Source organism: Amblyraja radiata, chromosome 1 (assembly GCF_010909765.2).
Source record: "Amblyraja radiata isolate CabotCenter1 chromosome 1, sAmbRad1.1.pri, whole genome shotgun sequence".
Classification (NCBI taxonomy): Eukaryota; Metazoa; Chordata; class Chondrichthyes; order Rajiformes; family Rajidae; genus Amblyraja; species Amblyraja radiata.
Genome location: NC_045956.1, coordinates 2877201 through 2899530, shown reverse-complemented (window position 1 = coordinate 2899530; position 22330 = coordinate 2877201). Strand labels below are relative to the sequence as shown.

General features: G+C 40.9%; 1 protein-coding gene across 1 annotated transcript in view; it reads left to right on the top strand.

The window, feature by feature from the left end:
• Positions 1-22330, top strand: part of hspa4l (heat shock protein family A (Hsp70) member 4 like) — a 71869-nt gene that overhangs the window by 48028 nt on the left and 1511 nt on the right. The window contains exons 11-18 of the mRNA XM_033014545.1: positions 561-694; positions 5242-5453; positions 7531-7635; positions 7713-7841; positions 11333-11458; positions 15593-15700; positions 19009-19128; positions 19742-19903. Coding sequence (XP_032870436.1) covers positions 561-694; positions 5242-5453; positions 7531-7635; positions 7713-7841; positions 11333-11458; positions 15593-15700; positions 19009-19128; positions 19742-19903 — 1096 coding nt within the window. The remainder of the gene's footprint in view (positions 1-560; positions 695-5241; positions 5454-7530; positions 7636-7712; positions 7842-11332; positions 11459-15592; positions 15701-19008; positions 19129-19741; positions 19904-22330) is intronic.

Here is a 22330-nt window from a genome sequence, read left to right as displayed (position 1 = left end):
AGGAGAGAAGGTTCATGGGGAGGAGCGAATCGATCCTTTATCATAGATTCCAGCATTTTTCTTACTGCTTCTGTTGGGCTAAGAAGTTAATACTTCTCTGTTTTCCCTTCCCTCTTATTGTGAGAGCATACTTGCTGCTCTCCAATCTGCTGGGTTCATTCCAGAGTCCTCTTAAATGTAAATTCATAATCTAATCTTGAATCTTAAGAGTAATTTAGTAAATTTGTTGTAGAAAAGTTGTTCATAATGCTGGGCCATAATGCAGGAATAGAGTCAGACAGCGCAGCCTTGGGCCCAATTTGGCCATGCCAACCAAGATGCCCCATCTAAGCTGGTCTCATTTGCAATGAGACTCTAATATTACATTTCAGGTTATTTCTCAGTAACTGAATTCTTCGGCCAGCGCTACTATGACCATGTTAACATGTATAACTGATAATTTGTTGTGTATTTATTTGTTGTGTAAATGTGCCTGTAAAACTGCAGCAAGTATGAATTTCATTGATCCGGTCAGTCCCAGTGCATATGACAATTAAACACTTGAGTTTTACTATTTACAGAGAATATGAAGTTTTCAGCAAAAATCATCCAACACCATTCTCAAAAGTCATCACTTTCTACAAAAAGGAGCCTTTTGACCTGGATGCATTCTACAGTAATCCACGGGAGCTCTACTATCCAGATTCCAAAATAGGTAAGACTCATTAGACTCACCAGTCTCAAGTGTTCACAATTTATTACACAAAAACAAGAATACCCAATGTGATTCTCATAAGGGAAGATGAAATGGCATCTTCTGTTCACTGTTGTCAGATTTGTTGCTCAAAAACCTACACAAACTTTCTTGTGTCCATTCCATCTTTACCACTAGAGGATTTGTATGACTTGCTCATACACGACATGACTCGCCAAACAGTAAGATTATGAGATATTGTGGTGCAGAAGGTAAATTGCTAGGCTTGAAATCGAGTGCCCAGACGAACAACCGAGAGACATGAAGTCAAATACTACAATGGCAGATGGGAACATAAGTTCAGTTAATGATATAATAGTAATGGTGACAATTAAACAAACAGATTGTAATTAAAAATCCATTGTGTTTGTAAGGAAATAAATGTATCCTCCTTGCAATGTTTTATTCTTTAACTACACTTAATGGCCAGCCAATTCATTTGCGTACAGTAAAGAGAAAGACATGAGGTGTCCATGAAGCAAAGATCTAAACGCCCAATGCAGTCTTGTCAAAATTACCCAAACTAGTCATCCTTCTGATTCTTTTCACAAACGTATGATGACTGGTTTGTAAATTGGGAAAACTGATTTGTCTTGCGTCTCTTCAGAAAATAAAAATCTCTTGTTTTTCAAAATTGCATCTTAGCCAAATGTCCTGTCCTTCCACCCTGACTGCCCCACCAGAGTTGGCATGATTGTGGTAGACATCCTCAACCTGTTCTTAGGAAAAAAATGTTTGAAATGAATCTCATTGCATTGGGTTGAATGAGTGAGAAAACCACCTTTTTGCCACCTATCCTCAGCTGGAGTATGGTTCTTCCATTTTAAACAATACTTCAAGAAACACTGAAAACAACAAAGGCACCATGTGCACGCAGACTAAGGAGTATATTGCTGCACCAGTAAATATATTGGCTGAATCCTGAAGGACATTCCTGTCAGTGTATTTGTGGCAGGGTAACGTAAGTTCCAACTTGAATTTGTCTTTAGCATGCTGTCTGCCAAGGACACATCTCTCCATGGCAGGAATCATTGCAATTATTGAGGAGGAAGTCCTATATTCACATGGAGGATTTGTGTATTGCATTATATACATAGATACATAGAAAATAGGTGCAGGAGTAGGCCATTCGGCCCTTCGAGCCTGCACCGCCATTCAATATGATCATGGCTGATCATCCAACTCAGTATCCCGTACCTGCCTTCTCGCCATACCCCCTGATCCCTTTAGCCACAAGGGCCACATCTAACTCCCTCTTAAAAATAGCCAATGAACTGGCCTCAACTACCCTCTGTGGCAGAGAGTTCCAGAGATTCACCACTCTCTGTGTGAAAAAGTTTCTTCTCATCTCGGTCCTAAAGGATTTCCCCCTTATCCTTAAGCTGTGACCCCTTGTCCTGGACTTCCCCAACATCGGGAACAATCTTCCTGCATCTAGCCTGTCCAACCCCATAAGAATTTTGTACGTTTCTATAGGATCCCCTCTCAATCTCCTAAATTCTAGCGAGTATAAGCCAAGTCTATCCAGTCTTTCTTCATATGAAAGTCCTGACATCCCAGGAATCAGTCTGGTGAACCTTCTCTGCACTCCCTCTATGGCTATAATGTCCTTCCTCAGATTTGGAGACCAAAACTGTACGCAATACTCCAGGTGTGGTCTCACCAAGACCCTGTACAACTGCAGTAGAACCTCCCTGCTCCTATACTCAAATCCTTTTGCTATGAAAGCTAACATACCATTCGCTTTCTTCACTGCCTGCTGCACCTGCATGCCTACTTTCAATGACTGGTGCACCATGACACCCAGGTCTCGCTGCATCTCCCCTTTTCCTAATCGGCCACCATTTAGATAATAGTCTGCTTTCCTGTTTTTGCCACCAAAGTGGATAACCTCACATTTATCCACATTATACTGCATCTGCCAAACATTTGCCCACTCACCCAGCCTATCCAAGTCACCTTGCAGTCTTCTAGCATCCTCCTCACAGCTAACACTGCCCCCCAGCTTAGTGTCATCCACAAACTTGGAGATGTTGCCTTCAATTCCCTCATCCAGATCATTAATATAAATTGTAAATAGCTGGGGTCCCAGCACTGAGCCTTGCGGTACCCCACTAGTCACTGCCTGCCATTGTGAAAAGGACCCGTTTACTCCTACTCTTTGCTTCCTGTTTGCCAGCCAGTTCTCTATCCACATCAATACTGAACCCCCAATACCGTGTGCTTTAAGTTTGTATACTAATCTCTTATGTGGGACCTTGTCGAAAGCCTTCTGAAAGTCCAGATACAACACATCCACTGGTTCTCCCCTATCCACTCTACTAGTTACATCCTCGAAAAATTCTATAAGATTCGTCAGACATGATTTACCTTTCGTAAATCCATGCTGACTTTGTCCAATGATTTCACCACTTTCCAAATGTGCTGCTATCCCATCTTTAATAACTGACTCTAGCAGTTTCCCCACTACCGATGTTAGACTAACTGGTCTGTAATTCCCCGTTTTCTCTCTCCCCCCCCTTCTTAAAAAGTGGGGTTACGTTTGCTACCCTCCAATCCTCAGGAACTACTCCAGAATCTAAAGAGTTTTGAAAAATTATCACTAATGCATCCACTATTTCTGGAGCTACTTCCTTAAGTACTCTGGGATGCAGCCTATCTGGCCCTGGTGATTTATCGGCCTTTAATCCATTCAATTTACCCAACACCACTTCCCGACTAACACCTTCCCGACTAACCTGGATTTCACTCAGTTCCTCTATCTCCTTTGATCCGCGGTCCCCTGCTATTTCCGGCAGATTATTTATGTCTTCCTTAGTGAAGACGGAACCAAAGTAGTTATTCAATTGGTCCGCCATATCCTTGTTCCCCATGATCAACTCACCTGTTTCTGACTGCAAGGGACCTACATTTGTTTTAACTAATATAACTGATATGTTAAATAGAATAGACTTAACAGATCTGGCAGCTCAAAATTGAGTATCTATGAGGCACTTAGAATCCTTACAATCATGTCAGAATAAGTGACCTGTGCCCTGGCATTTAAAAAAAAAATTTTTTTTTGCTCAATCGAGCCCAAAAGATCAGTGCTCAATACACCAGTGAAGTGCAGGGTGGAAGCAACAACAGACATTTAAGTGGTGACCAGACAAAGCTGAAACTTAACAAAAATGGGGTGCAATAAACAGTTAAGTGATCTACACTTAAGCTCTAATCTTGCCCCTTCTGGTCTTGAATAGTGGTGGGCAAGTAAACAGAGAAAAAGAGGTTGCAAGACTGCTGGGTCCCAACATATTAAAGCTGAGTCTCACGTTGCGAGTTGACACAAGAGGTACCCCGAGTTAAATCCCACCACTCTACTTTAATGCAGATGTCCCTATTGCCACTACGTTATTACAACGAGTTAATGTTTCAATTTTTAACCACAAGAGTAAAATTGACTCGTGGAAAATTTTAATCATGTTTTATTTTTTGCAAGAGTTGACAAGTTTCACGAGTACCTGCCGTTAGCGCCACTAGTCTCTACATTGCGTCCATGAGTTTCGTACGTTATTACCATGGGTTTTAACTCGGGGTACCTCTTGTGTCAACTCGCAACGTGAGACTCGGCTTTTAAAATTATAGCCAGAATTGCGCAGTGGGTTATCCAACTTGGCTTCATGTCTGGCTCCTCTCTACCATAAATATGTGCCTGCAGCTGGTTAAGTTCACTCCACCATGATACTCAATGAAACAGCACTGATGCAGCAAAGGTTATGGATCAGATAACTTAAGTGAAATGATGATTCATAGTTTGGAAATGGCCTTGCCAGCAGGCTAGCAATTCCAGTAGTATTCCAGAATACTCATATTTGCGTGATAAAGTGGAAAGATGCTTAGGTCTGCACAAAAAAAGTAGGACATCTAATGCCGTCCTTCAAGTAAGAATTTCATTGTTCTGTTTCGAGACGTATGAAAATAAAACATGCTGAACTAAGCTCTTGAGTTAATTCCACCCAATCAGATTAGTCATTCGCCAGCGACATTACGGAGGGTGTCGGCAACAGTTTTGTCAGGTGGCACTTGCTCATGGAAAACTGTTCACCACCAATTAATTTGATTTTGCACAACCACTTGACTTCAGATCTCATCTTAGCAATGGAACAAAGGGCTAAATGTGGAATAAAGAGATAAATTCCAGAAGTAAACAAGCAGGACCACCATTGGAAAAGAACTTCCAAGAGAAATATCACATTTATTGCAAAACGATTTGAGTGCAAGAGTAAAAACCTTTCACTGCTGTAATATAGAGTCCTGGTCAGACCTCGTCATGGATATTAGGGAATCGAGGCATATAGGGTTAGTACAGGAGTAGGGCGTTGAGGTAAAAGATCATATATGATCTTATTGAAATGGTGGATCAGGTGCAAAGGCCAAATTGTCTAATGCACCTGTTTCTATTTTTCTTTTCTAAGAACCGTAGTAGTAATTAATTTAATCCTTGCAATATAATTGTTTTTTTTAATCAGGTCGGTTTACTGTTCAGAATGTGACTCCTCAAAATGATGGTGAATGTTCAAAAGTGAAAGTTAAAGTTCGAGTCAATATCCATGGTATTTTCAATGTGTCCAGTGCATCACTGATTGAAAAACAGAAAGCAGACAGTGGTCAGATTGACGATGTTCCAATGGAAACAGAACAACTATCACGGGACACAGCAAATGCAAAAATTGATGATCAGGTATGGTGTACAAAATAGCTGGAGTTTTCAGTTTTGAAATTCACATTTTGCATTTTTTTGCTGCCTTGTTTCTGGAAGTAGAAACGCCAATTAAATGCAAGTTGCTGAAGGAGCCTTGTTTTTTATTAATGTCCTCTGAAAGGGGTATTATTTGCTTGAACTCCTTTAAATTTCCTAAACCTTCTTTGTTTTTAGTAATTTTCCAAGTATTTGTCTCACCAGGGACTGTCCTGGGGGAATCTCAACTTCAGTCCTGTTCTGCTGAACTGTCACCCTGACATGCGTGGAACTATAAATATTTCTCAACTGTTGATTTCCAGCTGACTTCTCCCTTGTTGCCAACTTAGTACAGACAAATAAATTATCCGGCTCTAAATTGAGACATTGCAAATTGAATGAAACAATAATATCAGATTGAACTAGTATTGAAGGCTATTTTACTAATAGGGTAGTAATAGCTGTTGCAGCAATTCCCAACTAAATTAACTATTGCACCAAAGTTACTGATGCCTTACACTAATTGGCTATAATTTTGATCAAATTACAATGGAATTGCCAAGTTGAAGGATTTCATTCTGATTTACTTTAATACCAGTTTTTAAATAAGAAAGCGGTAATCTAAAAGTTGTTTACTGTGGTTTCAAGAATAGAAAGCAATAGAAGTTGCAACAGAATCCCGGCGTTAAAACTACTCATAACATTCTAACAAGCAGAATTTGGTGTTTCATTAGGTCAGCACAAATTTGTAGTATAAGGGCAATAAACGGATTAAGTGAAATGATTTTGCATTCCATCCTTGGTGTTAACAGAAGACTTCATCAGAATTTGAACAGAGATAAGTGTTTAAACCTATGGTTGTACATGATAATTTGTAATTACTTTGTTCAACCTGACAAATTTTAAATTTAAATAATCAATTTTATTAAAATGCATTGCGCACTTAATGAATTGTTTATTCCGTGTAAGCCAAGTTTAAATTTCGGAGGATTAACACAGTGAATACTTTGCTCGTTTATATTTGTTACATTGATGTTTTATTAAAAACAAGTGTGGACCCGTTTGGCCCGCTCCCCCAACGCAATATTCCACCAAACTGCGCATGCGTGGCTACCGTTGACGGCAGAAATTAAGTTAAAGTTAATAAATTGAAGAGAGGACCCGTGGAGGCGGTTGTAAAATAAAATAAAAATTACCCGTGAAGCCGTGAGGCAAGGCAAGTACACGCGAAAAATCAAACATGCCGCTTTTATTTAAACAAAATGAAATTTGGGACCCCATTGTTACGTCAAACGCGGCTGACAGGCAGGGCCAGTGGAAAAGTGGTTTGAAAAGTGTTTTTTATAAAGTTTAAAATGTCAATAACATTTCTCGTCCCCCCACTCCCTCTCCTTACGACAATGTAACAAATCTCTCATTGCACTGGGTGGAACACTGCTGAGGGGCAGATTATGTAAATGAATCCTATTGTGACATAGCTGCTAACAGATTTTTTCTCAAACTGGATTTTGTAAAGTTAAAAATGTGAATAATGTAAAATATAACATCAATCTGAACGATACGATAAAAACACACCACAAGACAATTGTGATTAAGTTGGTCAAAAAATTGTAGTGCTATCGTATACCGTTTTGGCGTAGTTCCGGGAGTAGATATGCACGCAGATAAAATCACAAACAAGATGAGTTTTAGATATTATTACATATTATTGTTATAATATGTAATGACATTACTTATGACATTACTTACCATCGCCCGGCGGGGTCACAACATCCGAAGCCTGGATCGCCTCGGCGCACAGGGAGAATAAGAAGGGAAGAGACAGACTTAAGACTTTTGCCTTCCATCACAGTGAGGATTATTCAACTCACTGTGGTGGATGTTAATTTGTGTTTTTTGTATGTTATTGCCATTTTTTACTATATGTAGGACTGCAAGGCAACAAAATTTCGTTCAGACCACAAGGTCTGAATGACAATAAAGGCTACTTTACTTTACTTTACTTTATAATATATAATAACCTGTATGCTTGTTTGCTATTCTAATCATTGTATTTATATTAAATTGTTTTCTTTTTAAGGGCACAATGCAAGTTGATCAGGAAGAAGTACATTCGCAGCAAAAAGATCAAAATGAAGAGCAGAATGATGTTTCTCAAATTCCAAGCACAGATTCTGAAGAAAAAGTTGGTAAAACTACACATTTCTCACACAAAAATTCCAGTTTCTATGATATGTCTTTCATAACTTTAATTTTCTGCAGAATGACCCAGCTGTAGAAAGTAAAGATCAAAAACCCAAAATAAAAGTGAAGAGTGTGGAATTGGTGATCAAAAGTGAACTTCCCAAACAGCTTGTTCAGGATCATCTCAACAATTATATTGAAAATGAGGTATGTGCCCTGTTGGATGCTCGCTATATTTTTAGAAAAAATATTGCCCATAATTGTGAATTAACCATTTTATTAACTGCTTTATTAATGCCTAAACGCTGGATATACAGTGCATTCAGAACGTATTCAGACCCCTGTGTTCAAAAGGGAACTTCTCTTTTTCCACATTTTGTTACTTTACAGCCTTATTTTAAAATGGATTAAAATCTTTTTTTTTTTTTTATCATCAATTTACACACAATACCCCAGAATGAAGAAGCGAAAACAGATGTTTACAATTTTTTGCAAAGTAATTAAAAAGAAATAACTGAAATATCACATTTATGTAAGTATTCAGACCCTCAAAATTGAGCTTAGGTGCATCCTGTTTCCATTGATTATCCTTGAGATGTTTCTACAACTTGATTGGAGTCCACCAGTGGTAAATTAAATTGATTGTACATGATTTGGAAAGGCACACACCTGTCTATATAAGGTCCCACAGTTGACAGTACATGTCAGAGCAAAAACCAAGCCATGAAGACGAAGGAATTGTCCGTAGACCTCCAAGACAGGATTGTGTCGAGCACAGATTTGGGGAAGGGATTAAAACAATTTCTGCAGCATTCCAGGTCCCGAGCAGCATAGTGGCCTCTGTCATTCATAAATGGAAGAACTTTGGAACCACCAGGACACTTCATAGAGCTGGCAGCCCAGCCAAACTGAGCAATCGGGGGAAGGGCCTTGGTCAGGGAGGTGACCAAGAACCCGATGGTCACTCTGACAGAGCTCCAGAGTTCCTCTGTGGAGATGGGAGAACCTTCCAGAAGGACAACGATATCTACAGCATTCCACCAATCAGGCCTTTATGGTGGAGTGGCCAGACAGCAGCCACTCCTCAGTAAAAGGCACATAACAGCCCGCTTGGAGTTTGCCAAAAGGCACGTAAAGGACTCTCAGACCATGAGAAACAAGATTCTCTTGTCTGATGAAACCAAGATTGAACTCTTTTGCCTGAATGCCAAGCGTCACATCTGGAGGAAACCAGGCAGCACTCATCACCTGGCTATTACCATACCTACAGTGAAGCGTAGTGGTGGCAGCATCATGCTGTGGGGATGTTTTTCAGTGGCAAGAACTGGGAGACTAGTCAGGATCGAGGGAAAGATGAACGGAGCAAAGTACAGAGATCCTTGATGAAAACTTGCTCCAGAACGTTCTGGACCTCAGACTGGGGCGGAAGTTCACCTTCCAACAGGACATTGACCCTAAGCACACAGCCAAGACAACAGCCAAGTGGCTTCGTGAGAAGTCTGTGAATGTCCTTGAGTGGCCCAGCCAAAGCCTGATTGAACTTGAACCCGATTGAACTGAGCAAGATGCTATGAGAATGCAGGGTGACTTGAACAGGTTGGGTGAGTGGGCAGTTGCATGGCAGATGCAATTTAATGTGGATAAATGTGAGGTTATCCACTTTGATAGCAAAAACAGGAAAGCAGATTATTATCTAAATGGTGTCAAGTTGGGAAAAGGGGAAGTACAACAGGATCTGGGGGTCCTTGTTCATCAGTCAATGAAAGGTACAGCAGGCAGTGAAGAAAACAAATGGCATGTTGGCCTTCATAACAAGAGGAGTTGAGTATAAGAGCAAAGGTCCTTCTGCAGTTGTACAGGGCCCTAGTGAGACCACACCTGTAGTATTGTGTGCAGTTTTGGTCCCCTAATTTGAGGAAGGACCGTCTTGCTATTGAGGGAGTGCAGCGTAGGTTCATGAGGTTAATTCCCGGGATGGTGGGCTGTCGCATGATGAAAGAATGGAGCGACTCGGCTTGTATTCACTGGAATTTAGAAGGATGAGAGAGGATCTTATTGAAACATACAAGATTATTAAGGGTTTGGACATGCTAGAGGCAGGAAACATGTTTCCGTTGGGGGAATCCAGAACCAGGGGCCACAGTTTAAGAATAAGGGCTAAGCCATTTAGAACGGAGATGAGGAAACACTTTTTCACACAGAGTTGTGAGTCTGTGGAATTATCTGCCTCAGAGGGTGGTGGAGGCTGGTTCTGTGGATGCTTTCAAGAGAGTGCTATATAGGGCTATTTAAGATAGCGAAGTCGGGGAATATGGGGAGAAGGCAGGAACGGGGTACTGATTGTGGAAGATCAGCCATGATCACATTGAATGGCAGTGCTGGCTAGAAGGGTCGAATGGCCTACTCCTGTACCTATTGTCTATTTCTGGAGGAACCTGAAAATAGCTGTGCATTGACGCTCCCCATCCAACCTGACAGAGCTTGAAAGGATCTGCAGAGAAGAATGGGAAAAATTACTCAAATACAGGTGTGCCAAGCTTGTAGCGTCATACCCACATTGCCTCAACAAAGTATACTGAGTAAAGGGTCTGAATACTTATGTAAATGTGATTTTTCAGTTATTTCTATTTAATTACTTTGCAAACATTTCTAAACACCTGTTTTCTCTTTTTTATTATGGGGTACTGTGTGTAGATTGATGAATAAATTTTTTTTTAGAATTTAGAAAAAAAAACATTTTAGAATAAGGCTGTAACATAACAAAATGTGGAAAAGATGTGGTCTAAATACATTCTGAATGCTCTAATACCTTGAAATTCAAGAACCAGCTGTGTGAATAATGGGTATAACTATATTCATCATCATCTGTTGCCCCTACTCTTGCACTCAAATCCTTTGTTGCCCAAGATTGTAGTGTGATGCTGTCTTGAATTATACCAGTTTTTTAATTGATTAGCTTTGTAAAACTTGAAAAGTTAAGAGTCCATTGCAAAAGCATGGACTAGAGTCACATATGGGACAGGTTGATCAAGAATGACAACTAGACTGATTTGCTGTTATCCTGCAATGAAATTGATTATTATGGCAATCCATTATTGTTACTCTAGTTTGATATTTACAGGAATGGATGAGTAAACTTTTCCACTTGATTGATGCAAAACTGTTGAAATGGCCAGTCTGTCTTCGCAGGACATTTCCAGAACAAAAAAGATTTATAGGAATGTTCTCAAAGGGGGGGGGGGGGGGGGGAACATTTTCATTGACTCTTGGGGATCATTGACCCATGATCTTTCAAAGTGAAACATTAAGGGAAGCCACCGAGTATTTTGTATATCTATGGGACCACAGAGGCAGAGTAAAGAACCTCCCAATCAACACCCTTACCTGCCTAGTAAAACACTTGTAACGGAGACTGCCAATTGTGCCTCAAATTTAGCAGCTACCTTGGCATCCTAAAGAATTAGAGAGGAAACTAATCACTCGTGACCTTGAATGCTGTATCAGAACCTCTACACCTCAAGCCGTATTTGCCCACAATGGAATCAGTCTGATTTATTAAAGATAATATTCATTTCATATTTCTCTTTTTTTAAAGTATATTGATTGATAAATACCAAAGGCTAAATTTACGAGTTTGGGAGAGTATTGCAATTATATTAATTAAAATGTGTGAATGCTAATATTGTCAACTTTTTCAGGGAAAGATGATCATGCAGGATAAACTTGAAAAAGAAAGAATTGATGCCAAAAATGCTGTCGAAGAATATGTGTACGAGATTAGAGACAAATTGTGTGGACTTTATGAAAAATTCATCAATGAAGCAGTAAGTATCAGTTCTATATGCTAGTTAGGCTACAGTGAGTCGTACGATCAGCTGAGAAGGTTGTTGGAAGCAACGTTTCCCCCCCCCCCCCCCCATTGACAAACTACTCTGCAAGGGCCAGGAAGCGAGTGGGTAAGGTCATCTCTGACCCCTCCCACCCTGGCCACAAACTCTTTGAAGTACTTGACTCTGGAAGGTGACTCCGGACTGTCAAAGCTGCCCCAGCCAGACGTAAAAACAGCTTTTTTCCACGAGTAGTAGCTCTACTCAATAACCAAATGTCTGTAGCCTCCTTTTGCTCTGGTATTTTATTTCATTCACATGTTTAAACTATAATGTTGTATTCTTAATGTTTTATGCTTTATTCTTAATTGTTTACTTTATGTCGTGTTATTAGCGGAGCACCAAGGCAAATTCCTTGTACGTGTACATACTTATTCATTTATCAAACCATATTGAGTTTGATGGCTGAAATGCATATGTCTTCCTAGTATTATGGATCATGTCTTCCAAAGGCTGTATGTATATATATATATAAGTACCTTGACAGAGGACATTATTTCACTTAAACATAGATGGTGACAAAATGAAAGGAAAAAAATGGTAACATTTGTAATGGGATCTTGCTCCCACCATCCATCGAGGACAAAATTAGATTGTTCATTTACCCTTGCCTCTCCATTTCTAAACACAAAGTGCTCGAGGAACTTAGCGGATCAGGCAGCAGTGGAGGGAATGGACAGGTGACATTTTGGGTTGGGTACCTTCAGTCCCGACTGGTGTCTGTCCAATCCTTCCATAGATGTGTCTGACCATCTGAGTTACTCCAGCACAGGTTTGTTAAAAATTCTAGCATCTGCAGTTCCTTGTGTCCAAATATTTGCTGAAACCCATATTGAAATGAAACCCTCATTTTAACAGACCCCTTTATAACGGATTTTGGTTATAGTGGTCGGTCCTGCCAAAGCCACTCCCAGATCGCACCATCTCCCCTCCGCTTACAGCCATGGCTTCCAACACCACCCCAGGGTCACAAGGTGTGCAAGCGAGCCCTTCACCCATTGCATGGTATAGTTATTGTTGCGACTCACATTGTAGCCCCGTGGTCAGTGCTTCCTTCAAGCTGCTGCCAACAACAGGACATGCTCCGTCGCCTTGGCTTCCCCTTCCTCCCCCCCCCCCCCCCCCCCCCCCACACCAACTGACACTTCTTCCGTCAGCCCGATGTCGCTTTGTCCACGTGGCCTCTTCCTCGTCCCGTTACCTCCACCTTCTCCCTGTTGTTGCCAACATACTCCATCTTGGAAGATGTTTGTGATTGAGGGGGTGGTGGGGAAGGGAGGATGCGGAGGCGGCAATGGTGGAGCGGACAAAGTGATGGGAGGAGGAGACAGTGGAGTGAGGAAGGAACAAAACACAGGAAGAAGTGACAGCTGGCGAGGGGGCCCAAGGTGACAGTGTGTCTTGTCCAGGCAGCAGCCTGAAGAAAGCGCTATCCCCAGAGGCTACAATGTGAGCCACAACAGCCACGTGAACCGGTGAAGAAGGGATCACTGGTGCTGACCAGCAGCATCGGCGCCATGTTTTAAGATGAAACGTCACAAAGTGCTGGAGGAACTCGGCAGACTTAATTATTGTGAAGAAGCGTACCAACGTCACCTATCCATGTTCTCCACAGATGCTGCCTGGCCCGCTGAGTTATTCCAGCACTTTGTCTTTTTGAGTGTCTTAACCATCACCTGCAGTTCTTATTTTCAACTACATATGTTGATAATAACCTACTTGGTTATAGTGGACAATCGGCAATAACGGACATAATTTCTTCTCTTCCCCCCTCCCTCCTCCCCCCCCCCCCCCATGGTACCGTTAGAGTGAGTGTTTACTGTATAATGCTTTGCAAGTCTATTTATTGTTTGTATATAGATATCTATGTATTGTTGAAGCATCCTGATATCCACTTGCTTCAGAGAACACTATTCCCAAGTCAGAGGTTTTTTAGCATGTTAATGTAGCTGTCTTTTTGAGACTTTTTTTCAGATAGCATCTGAGATTTTCCTAACAAGCTCTTATAAAGCTATTTTCATCTTTTTTTACATCTTTACCTTTTTATTTCTTTATTCCTGCAATACTTTTTTTTAATTTTGCAAGTACTTATTGTAATCATATTATAAAACTTATATATTATAAAACCAAGATGCCCGAACGGCTCATTCTTGAAGCCCATTTTGCGGATGACTGCGCCCTCATGGCTCACGAGGAGTCTGACCTGCAGTTCATTGTGACCAAATTTGCGGAAGCAACGCAGGCGTTTGGTCTCAGTCAGCTTCAGCAAAACGGAAGTCATCCACTGGCCGGCTCCAGACTCTCCAGCACTGCCCCCATGTGACATATTGACAGCACACAGGTGAAAGCCGTTGACTCCTTCAAATACTTGGGAAGTGTAATATCATCTGATGGCTCCTTGGACATGGAAATCTCAACGAGAATCAGCAAAGCCAGTCAAGCACTTGGACGACTGCGAACACGAACCGCCACAACATCAAGCTGTCGACTAAACTCAAAGTGCACAAAGCAGTTGTGCTTTCTAGCCTGCTCTATGGCTGTGAAACGTGGACCTTGTATGGGAGTCACATACGTCAACTTGAAGTTCCGTATGTGCTTGTTACGGTCCATCATGCCATTTGCTGACAGGAAAAGTACCCAACCTAGAAGTATTGGACAGATCCAGCTTCACAAGCATCGAGACAATGATCATCAAAGCACAGCTCCGATGGACTGGGCACGTCATCAGGATGGATGAAACCCACATGCCTCGACAAGTCTTCTACGGTGTGCTCTCCCAGAAACAATAGAACCATGGGCATCCCAGGTACAAAGATTGCTTCAAAGACCATCTCCACTATTGTGGTCTTGCGCCCAAGCAACTGAAAGCCTGCGCCAGCGACAGGACACACTGGCGCGCAGCAGTGCGAACAGCAGCCAGCAGCTTTGAGGAGCGCCGCCTAGAGCCATTTACTAAAGCCAGGGAGAGGAAGAAGGTTGCCGCCCAGAACCCGCCAGCAATGACCTTCATCTGCCCCCACTGTCCTCGAGGGTGCGCTTCACAAATTGGACTCGTGAGCCATGTCACAACTCGCCAGAATTGAGACTGCACAACCCCGCCATTGGCGTTACCGACGGCCACCACCATTATAAATTATAATATTAAAATTATAAATAGGTTCAGCTTATTTATATGGACATTAGATCTTTCCAAATTACTAGAAGAGCAGGAGAGTTCTGGTGCTGTGCCAAAATGTATCTAAAATAACAAATTGGTTATGATGTGACAGATAATTCTAAATACAAGCTGCTTTGTTGAGAAATGTTTCCCCAATATTTTTTATCTTCTGGGAAGTAGAAATACAAATTGATGATAATGATATTCTAAATTACAAAATGTATTGAGATTCCTTCCTGATTGCACATATGAAATTGTAATGAGACTAAAGCAACATATTTATTCAATAATTTAAAACTTTTTCATGGGGTACTTAATGCTGTTTCAAGTACCATATAAAAAAAACATATAACCATATAACAATTACAGCACGGAAACAGGCCATCTCGGCCCTTCTAGTCCGTGCCGAAGACTTACTCTCACCTAGTCCCATGTACCTGCACTCAGACCATAACACTCCATTCCTTTCCCGTCCATATACCTATACAATTGATTTTTAAATGATAAAAAGTACAGTGTCCATTGTAACCTAACTGAATAATGATTGATGTTAGTAATCTACACATTGTTTTTACTGCATTGAGATGAGTTGTGGAAATGAACAACTCATTTCCACAACTGGATACTTTTTAAAACCTTTATGTCCTAAAGCACTTTACAGAAAAGTATGTAACGGAGGTTTTAATGTAGGAAACTTGACAGTACATTGGCACACAACATCTCGCAGTGCAATTAAATATTAAATTATCTACCTTTGGAACTGGCTGAGTAACACCTAGTTCAGCCTTTGTCACAGAACTATGTCGTAAAATTTTTCAGAAATGTCATTTAAAAGATCATAACAGATTGTATTGCACTAAATAACCTTCACGTGGAAAATTTATATGAAATCCTATTTGTCTTTTGCTTTTCAGGATAAACAAAAGTTCACACAGTTGTTGGAAGACACTGAAAATTGGCTGTATGAAGATGGAGAGGATCAGCCTAAACAAGTCTATATTGATAAACTAAATGACCTAAAGGTACAGCTACTGCATCTTCATTCAAAGTATTTCTGATGACATTTGTCAGATGCTGAAAATGAAATGAGTTAATAAATAATGCTCAAACTTGTCTAATCTTTTGGATCATTAATTCTGTAGAGAGCAAGTGTGAGGTGTTGTACTTTGGGAGGTCGAATGTAAGGGTAAAGTATATAGTTAATGGTTCTTCTTGCGTAAGGCGTGCACAGCCTAAATTGTAGGACTACTTGTTCTATTTGATCTTACTTGATTGTGCACGCCAGGTTGATTGCATTCGTTGAAACAGGGTTACATGAAGGTTGCAATCTCCCACCCCAGTTAATGGTTGATGTACAGAGGGATCTTGGAGTCCAAGTCCACAGTGGCAACACAAGCTTGGGGCATTGAGTACAGGAGATAGGATATCATGTTACATCTTTATAGGACTCTGGTTAGGTCACATTTGGAATATTGTGCGCAGTTATGGAAGGATGTGGAGGCCTTGGAGAGGGTGCAGAAAAGGTTACAGAAAAATCGTGGTGGTTTTGGCGTGGGTACAGAAGCGGTTTACCAGAATGGTGCCTGAAATAGAGGACATTACCTATCAGGAGAGGTTGGGCAAACTTGGAATGTTTTCTCAAGCATGTTAGAAGTTGAGGGGACACCTGATGGGTATATAAAATTATGAGAAGCATAGATAGGGTAGACAGTCAGAACGCTTCTCCCAGGATGGAAATGTCAAAGACTAGAGGGATAGGTTTTGTTTAGAGATACAGCATGAAATGGGTCCTTCGGCCCACCCACCGACTTCATGCCGACCAGCAATCACCCCCTACACTAGTTCTATCCTACACACTAGGGACAAATTTACCAAGTGCAATTAACCTACAAACGTGTAGATCTTTGGAATGTGTGAGGAAAGTGGAGCATGCTAATGCAAGTCTACATTGTTGAGGCTGCCTTTCTTTAGATAGCATCTTGAGTTTTTCTTAAATTCTTATCAGAAAACTATTTTCATCTTTTTTTACATCTTTAGCTTTTTATTTCTTTACTTTACTACAATACTTTAGCTGGATTTTTTTTAATTTTACAAGTATATAATTTGTTGTTCAGCTTATTTATATGGATATTAGATCTTTCCAAATTATTAGGAGAGTTCTGGTGCTGTGCCAAAATGTACCTATAAATTGGGGTGACCAAAACTAGACTGGTTGGTGTTTTTTGTATTTTGTGGTAAGTGGCTGTGAAAAATTGACAGCTACATATAATGGTGATAATGTATCTAAAATAACACATTGGTTATGATGTGACATATAATTCTAAATTCCAAATTCTTTGGAATGTGGGAGGAAACTGGATCACCCGGAGGAAACCCTCACAGTCACAGGGAGAACGTACAAAACTCTCTACAGATAACATCCATAGTCAGGACTGAACCCGGGTCTCTGGCACTGTAAGGCATCACTGCCGCCCTTATTTCAAGGTGAGGGCGGCAAAATGAATGCTGGGTGCCTGGAATGCACTGTCGGAGGTGGTGGAAGTGGCAGGTATGATAGTGGCATTTAAAAGGCTTTTAGTTAGATGCACGTGGTTATACACTAGATGGAGGGATAAGGATCATATGTAGGCATACAAGATTCGATTAACTTTATATCATGTTTATCACCGGCATTGTGGGCTGGGTGGCCTGTCCCTGTGCTGTACCGTTCTATGTTCTGGGCAATGAGCGCCATTTTTATATTTGCATATTTTCAAGATCAATTGTCATTCATGGAGTACAAATGCTTTTGAACTTTTGCTAATCAACAATACTTAGCCCCGAGAATTCATTATTTTGCTGTTATCTTGCACATAATGACTCTACTAGCAGATGATTTCAATACAATTTCAGCACTCATTCAGTTTAGACTGGGAAATTCCTTGTTGTGCACAATAAAAATATTGAAGTGAGGTGCATTTTTAGTGAATTTATGTTAGTTTTCTTTTGCAGTTTCTGGCCAACGCGACACTATTTGGTATAGTTTTACCTTTCTGAAAAGTGCACAGTTGTTCTGAGATTACACTTATTCCAGTCATGCCTGCAACAATTTGTATTTTCACTCATTGCTGATCGCCAGCAAGTAAATGAAAGTTAAGAGTGTACTAAGACAACATCCTTGGGAAACCAGAAGTAGGAAAGGAATCCACTGTAGGCGATTCTCTGCCTCCGACTGCAACCAGATGAGTGGAATCCTGTCCAGGGCCTTAAGAAAAGGGTGGTTAAGACTTGATGGTGTACTGGGGGTGGGGGGGGGTGGGGGTTCTGCAAGCATAATTCACAGGCATAAGTGTTAAGAACTAGGAAGAGAAATTGAGTGGCAGTGCAATCACAAACCATGTTTCTCGGGGTATCTAAATCTAAATTTTATTAGTTATTTAAGTTATGACATTGGATGGAAGCTGCAAACCCAAATCTCGTTGCACTTATGTGCAATTACAATAAAAGATATTATTGTTATTATTATTATCAAAGGGCTATTAGATGGGTCAATATTTGTGCTGAGAAAATGGAAAACGTTTTCAGTGCCGTGGAAAACAAATGTTGCTTGGTGGGTTGGGGAAGGGGATGCAAGCGAGAGGCAGCTGATTGGATAGCACATTTTAATTGTCAATGCACTTGGAAGTGTAGATGGATACGGTAGGGATGAAGTTTAAGACTACCAATTTCAACAAAGAATGAAGAAACCCCTGGGATAAAGGATGCCTTCTGGTAACAGAAGGAGTGAGTGTTTTTGTGGGCCATCTTGGATGTCCATATTTATTCAACTGTAATTTGTAAATAAGGGGTGACATTTTAAGGGCTGTGCAGAGGCAATGACCAGGGTGAGAATAATGATTTTAATGCGTGGGGCATCAAAATGTGAAGTGAATATCTGGCTGTACAGATCTGTGATTGTAAAAATATTATGGTGAATGAAGGATCAAAGGTCAGACAGTTTACTTTTTAAAAAGTGTAACTATTTAAGTTTAATTTTCTGGAGTGAACACATAATACCTGAGGGGGGGGGCGTAAGGGGAATAAATGTAGGAATCAATACAAGGAATTGATTGGAAATTTGCCTTGTCTATTTGACAATAAGTAGCAATGAGACCCGTGAGGTATGGTCACCGCATTCCTGCAAACATAGGTCTGGAAATGTATAAAATAAATGAATGAAGGATACGAGGAATGAGAATCGTGAGAAAGCATAGTGAATTGAGATATAGATTGAAATTGCTGAGTTTCAAAGTTTCGAAACAGAATATGAGGAAAGCAAAGCATTTAACCACTTTTTCAAAATATATTATAGAATCTTGGCCAACCTGTTCAGGACCGATACAAGGAACATGAGGAGAGACCAAAAGCATTTGATGAGTTGGGTAAAAAGATCCAGCTTTTCATGAAGACCATAGATGCATTTAAAAATAAGGTATTTTGTCCTAAATGTAATACTTTGAAACACAATTGCAGTATTCCCCTTCATGACTTCTTCCCCAAAAGAACATACGATTCAAAGTTCTGCACTAAGCAATATTAACACAAAGTTGGTATAAGTTGTTGGGCTCCAACAACAAGACCCGGAGCAGGGCCTTGCATCACCCGGCGCGGCATTAATGGCCGCGGGACAATTGCCATCGCCCGCCGGGGACTTTGACTCTGACATCGGGAGGGGAATGGGGAGTGCAGCGGAGAGATACGTTTTTTTGCCTTCCATCACAGCGAGGAGGAGATGCGCTGTGATGGATGTCTGTGTAAATTGTGTTGTGTCTTGGGTCTTTTTTTCTTGTGTGTATGACTGCAGAAACAACATTTCATTTGAGCCTCTATGAGGTTCAAGTGACAAATAAATTGTATTGTGTAGATTGTCACAAAGCCAGAATGTTATTTCATTGATAATGGCTTATGCCTAGAGTCTGAATCATCTATTAATTTGATTTTGAGTAACATAAAAGTTGAAAAATGGTATTCTGATTTTTGATAGATTAATTCCAACATCCTAGTAATTTACAATTTTTGTTATTTAAAATATATATTTCAAATAGGATGAAAACTATGAGCATATTGATGCTGCGGAGATGGCAAAAGTAGAAAAAAATGTCAGTAGTTCCATGGAGTGGATGAATAATAGAATGATTGCACAGAACAACCAGATGGTGTTCCAGGACCCCATTGTGAAAGTAGCTGAAATAATAAACAAAGTGAAGGTAAGAAGGAATAATTTGCATTTGACTGATCAGTTGGTGCTTTGAAACTACAGCTAATCCTCATTTTAATGGACCCCTATATAACAGGTTTTGGATGTAGTGACGGACCTGCCGATACCACCCCCAGCTCGCAATGCCTTCCCGGTCGGTTAGAGCAGTGATTCCCAACCTGGGGCTATATGGCCCCAAAGGGGCCATGGCAAATTTCAGGGGGGCCACAGAAAGATTTTGGGATTTAGGGGGCCACCGGCTCAATGAAGGAGGCCACAGAGCTACCACCCTGTTGCCTCCTAAATTTCAGTTCTAATAAATTTAAATCTATGTAGTTGAAATATATTTTTAATGTATGATTATAAATGGTTGTTTTATTGAACCCACAAAATATTTTTGATGTTTGTGGAATAGAATAAAAGAGAATATATGTGCAATGAATAGACACTGATATTTGTATGGAAGATATTATAATATTGAAGTACGTTTTTTCCGCTAATAATGTCGGGGGGGGGGCCACAGAAAAATTAAAAGATCCCAAGGGGGCCATGAGCTAAAAAAGGTTGGGAACCACTGGGTTAGAGCTCCGGCTTCTGACCCCATCTCCGCCTTGCAAGGTGCACCAGCCAGCCCTTCATCGACTGCACGGTCCGGCTGGGGACAGCATATTCTTCGGGCCACTGACAGGACGTGCTTAGACATCGCAGGGCTCCGTCCCCTCTCATCAGCTGCTGCGTCTTGGTGTCGGTGGTGGCTTTGTCCACTGCCCACTTGACTGCTGCCTCCTACCCTGGAGTCACCAACATACTCCACCTTGGAAGTGGCAGCAGGTGAGTGAGGATAGGAGCCCCACGGTGACCAAGCTCATATTGTCGTTGGCAGCGACCTGACGAAAGTGCTGTCCCCAGGGCTACATCTGTGTCACTGATACGTGCGGTGGGTGAAGGACTCGCTAGTGCAAACCAGGGTCTCTGCTCCTAGTTATCAGGTGAAATGATACAAAGTGCTGGAGTAACTCAACAGACTGAATCAATCTGAAGAAGGGTCTCAAAGTCCACTTTCCATGTTCTCCAGCAATGCTGCTCGACCCGCTGAGTTACTCCAGCACTACAGCAATAAAGGGAACCATCTCCCCCCCCCCCCCCCCCCCCTTAAGGCGTTATATGGTATTGCTGTATCTGGAATCCATGCAGTGTTCTTAATTGACTGTTGTAGCTGAAGAACTCGCTTGTCATTAGAGTTACCTTATTGCTGTTTGACTTTCGTATGTAAACAGCAAAATGTTGGAATATTGTATTTTGGCTAAATCGAGATCGAGCTAAATCAAAGGGTGGACTGGCAAAGTAATACCCGACAATATTCGAAAGGGGAGGAAAAGTGTAACTTTTTATGCTGCAGGACGTACTAATGCCAGTGGATGTAGTTCCAGGGATTACGTTGAGCATGTTTCAGTTGTTGGTGAGCTTTTGGGAATCAGTGATCTATTGGGAAGAGGGCTTAATTTAAAACAAATTTAAAAGGTATTAGGAACCTACACTTTTCAGGATACACTGAGAAGGCTGTTGGGGGATACCAGATATTTTTGAATGCAAAAAAAAATCACCAACGCAAATACAATTTACTGGAAATAGATGAAACTCGTGCTCTCTGTGGTGTGATAATGTTTCAGATTGATTACCTTTTATCATATTTATGTAAGAACAATCTACATAGATGAAGGTCAAATATATTTTAAGGTAATTGGCTGAAAAAATTATGCAGCATTGTTATAATCTTGAATGCAATGCTATCATCGTTTGTCAGACAGATTTAGTGATGACTGGAAAATAAATTTGATATACTTTGTGGAAAATTGGCATATCTGTGGTGAAAGAGGGAGATGGTACTCGGATAATGGAGCTAGTAAGAGTAGAATGGTGTGAATTATGATATTTAATTGAATGATCAATGAAAAGATCTGGAAAATATGAAAAGGTAGCAGGAAAGAGTGCAGAGAAGATTTACAAGGATGTTGCTAGGTCTCAAGGGCTTGAGTTATAGGGAGAGATTGGACAGGCAAGAACTTTATTCCGTGGAGAGCAAGAGGCTGAAGTGTGATCCCATAGAGGTGTATAAAATCATACGGGAACTAGGATGAATGTGCACAGTCTATACCCAGGGTAGGGGGATGAAAAACGAGAGGACATAGATTTAAGGTGAGAGGGGCAAGATTTAATAGGAACCTGAGAAGCAGTGTGATATGTGGAAGAGATATGGAACACGCTGACAGGTACGCTAATAACATTTAAAGGATACCTGGACAGATACATGGATAGGTCAGGTTGAGAGGGCTATCGGTCAAAAATGGGCAAATAGGTCTAGATTAGATGGGGCATCTTGGTCGGCACCGATGAGTGGGAACGAAGGGCCTATTTCCATGCTGTATATCTCAAAAAT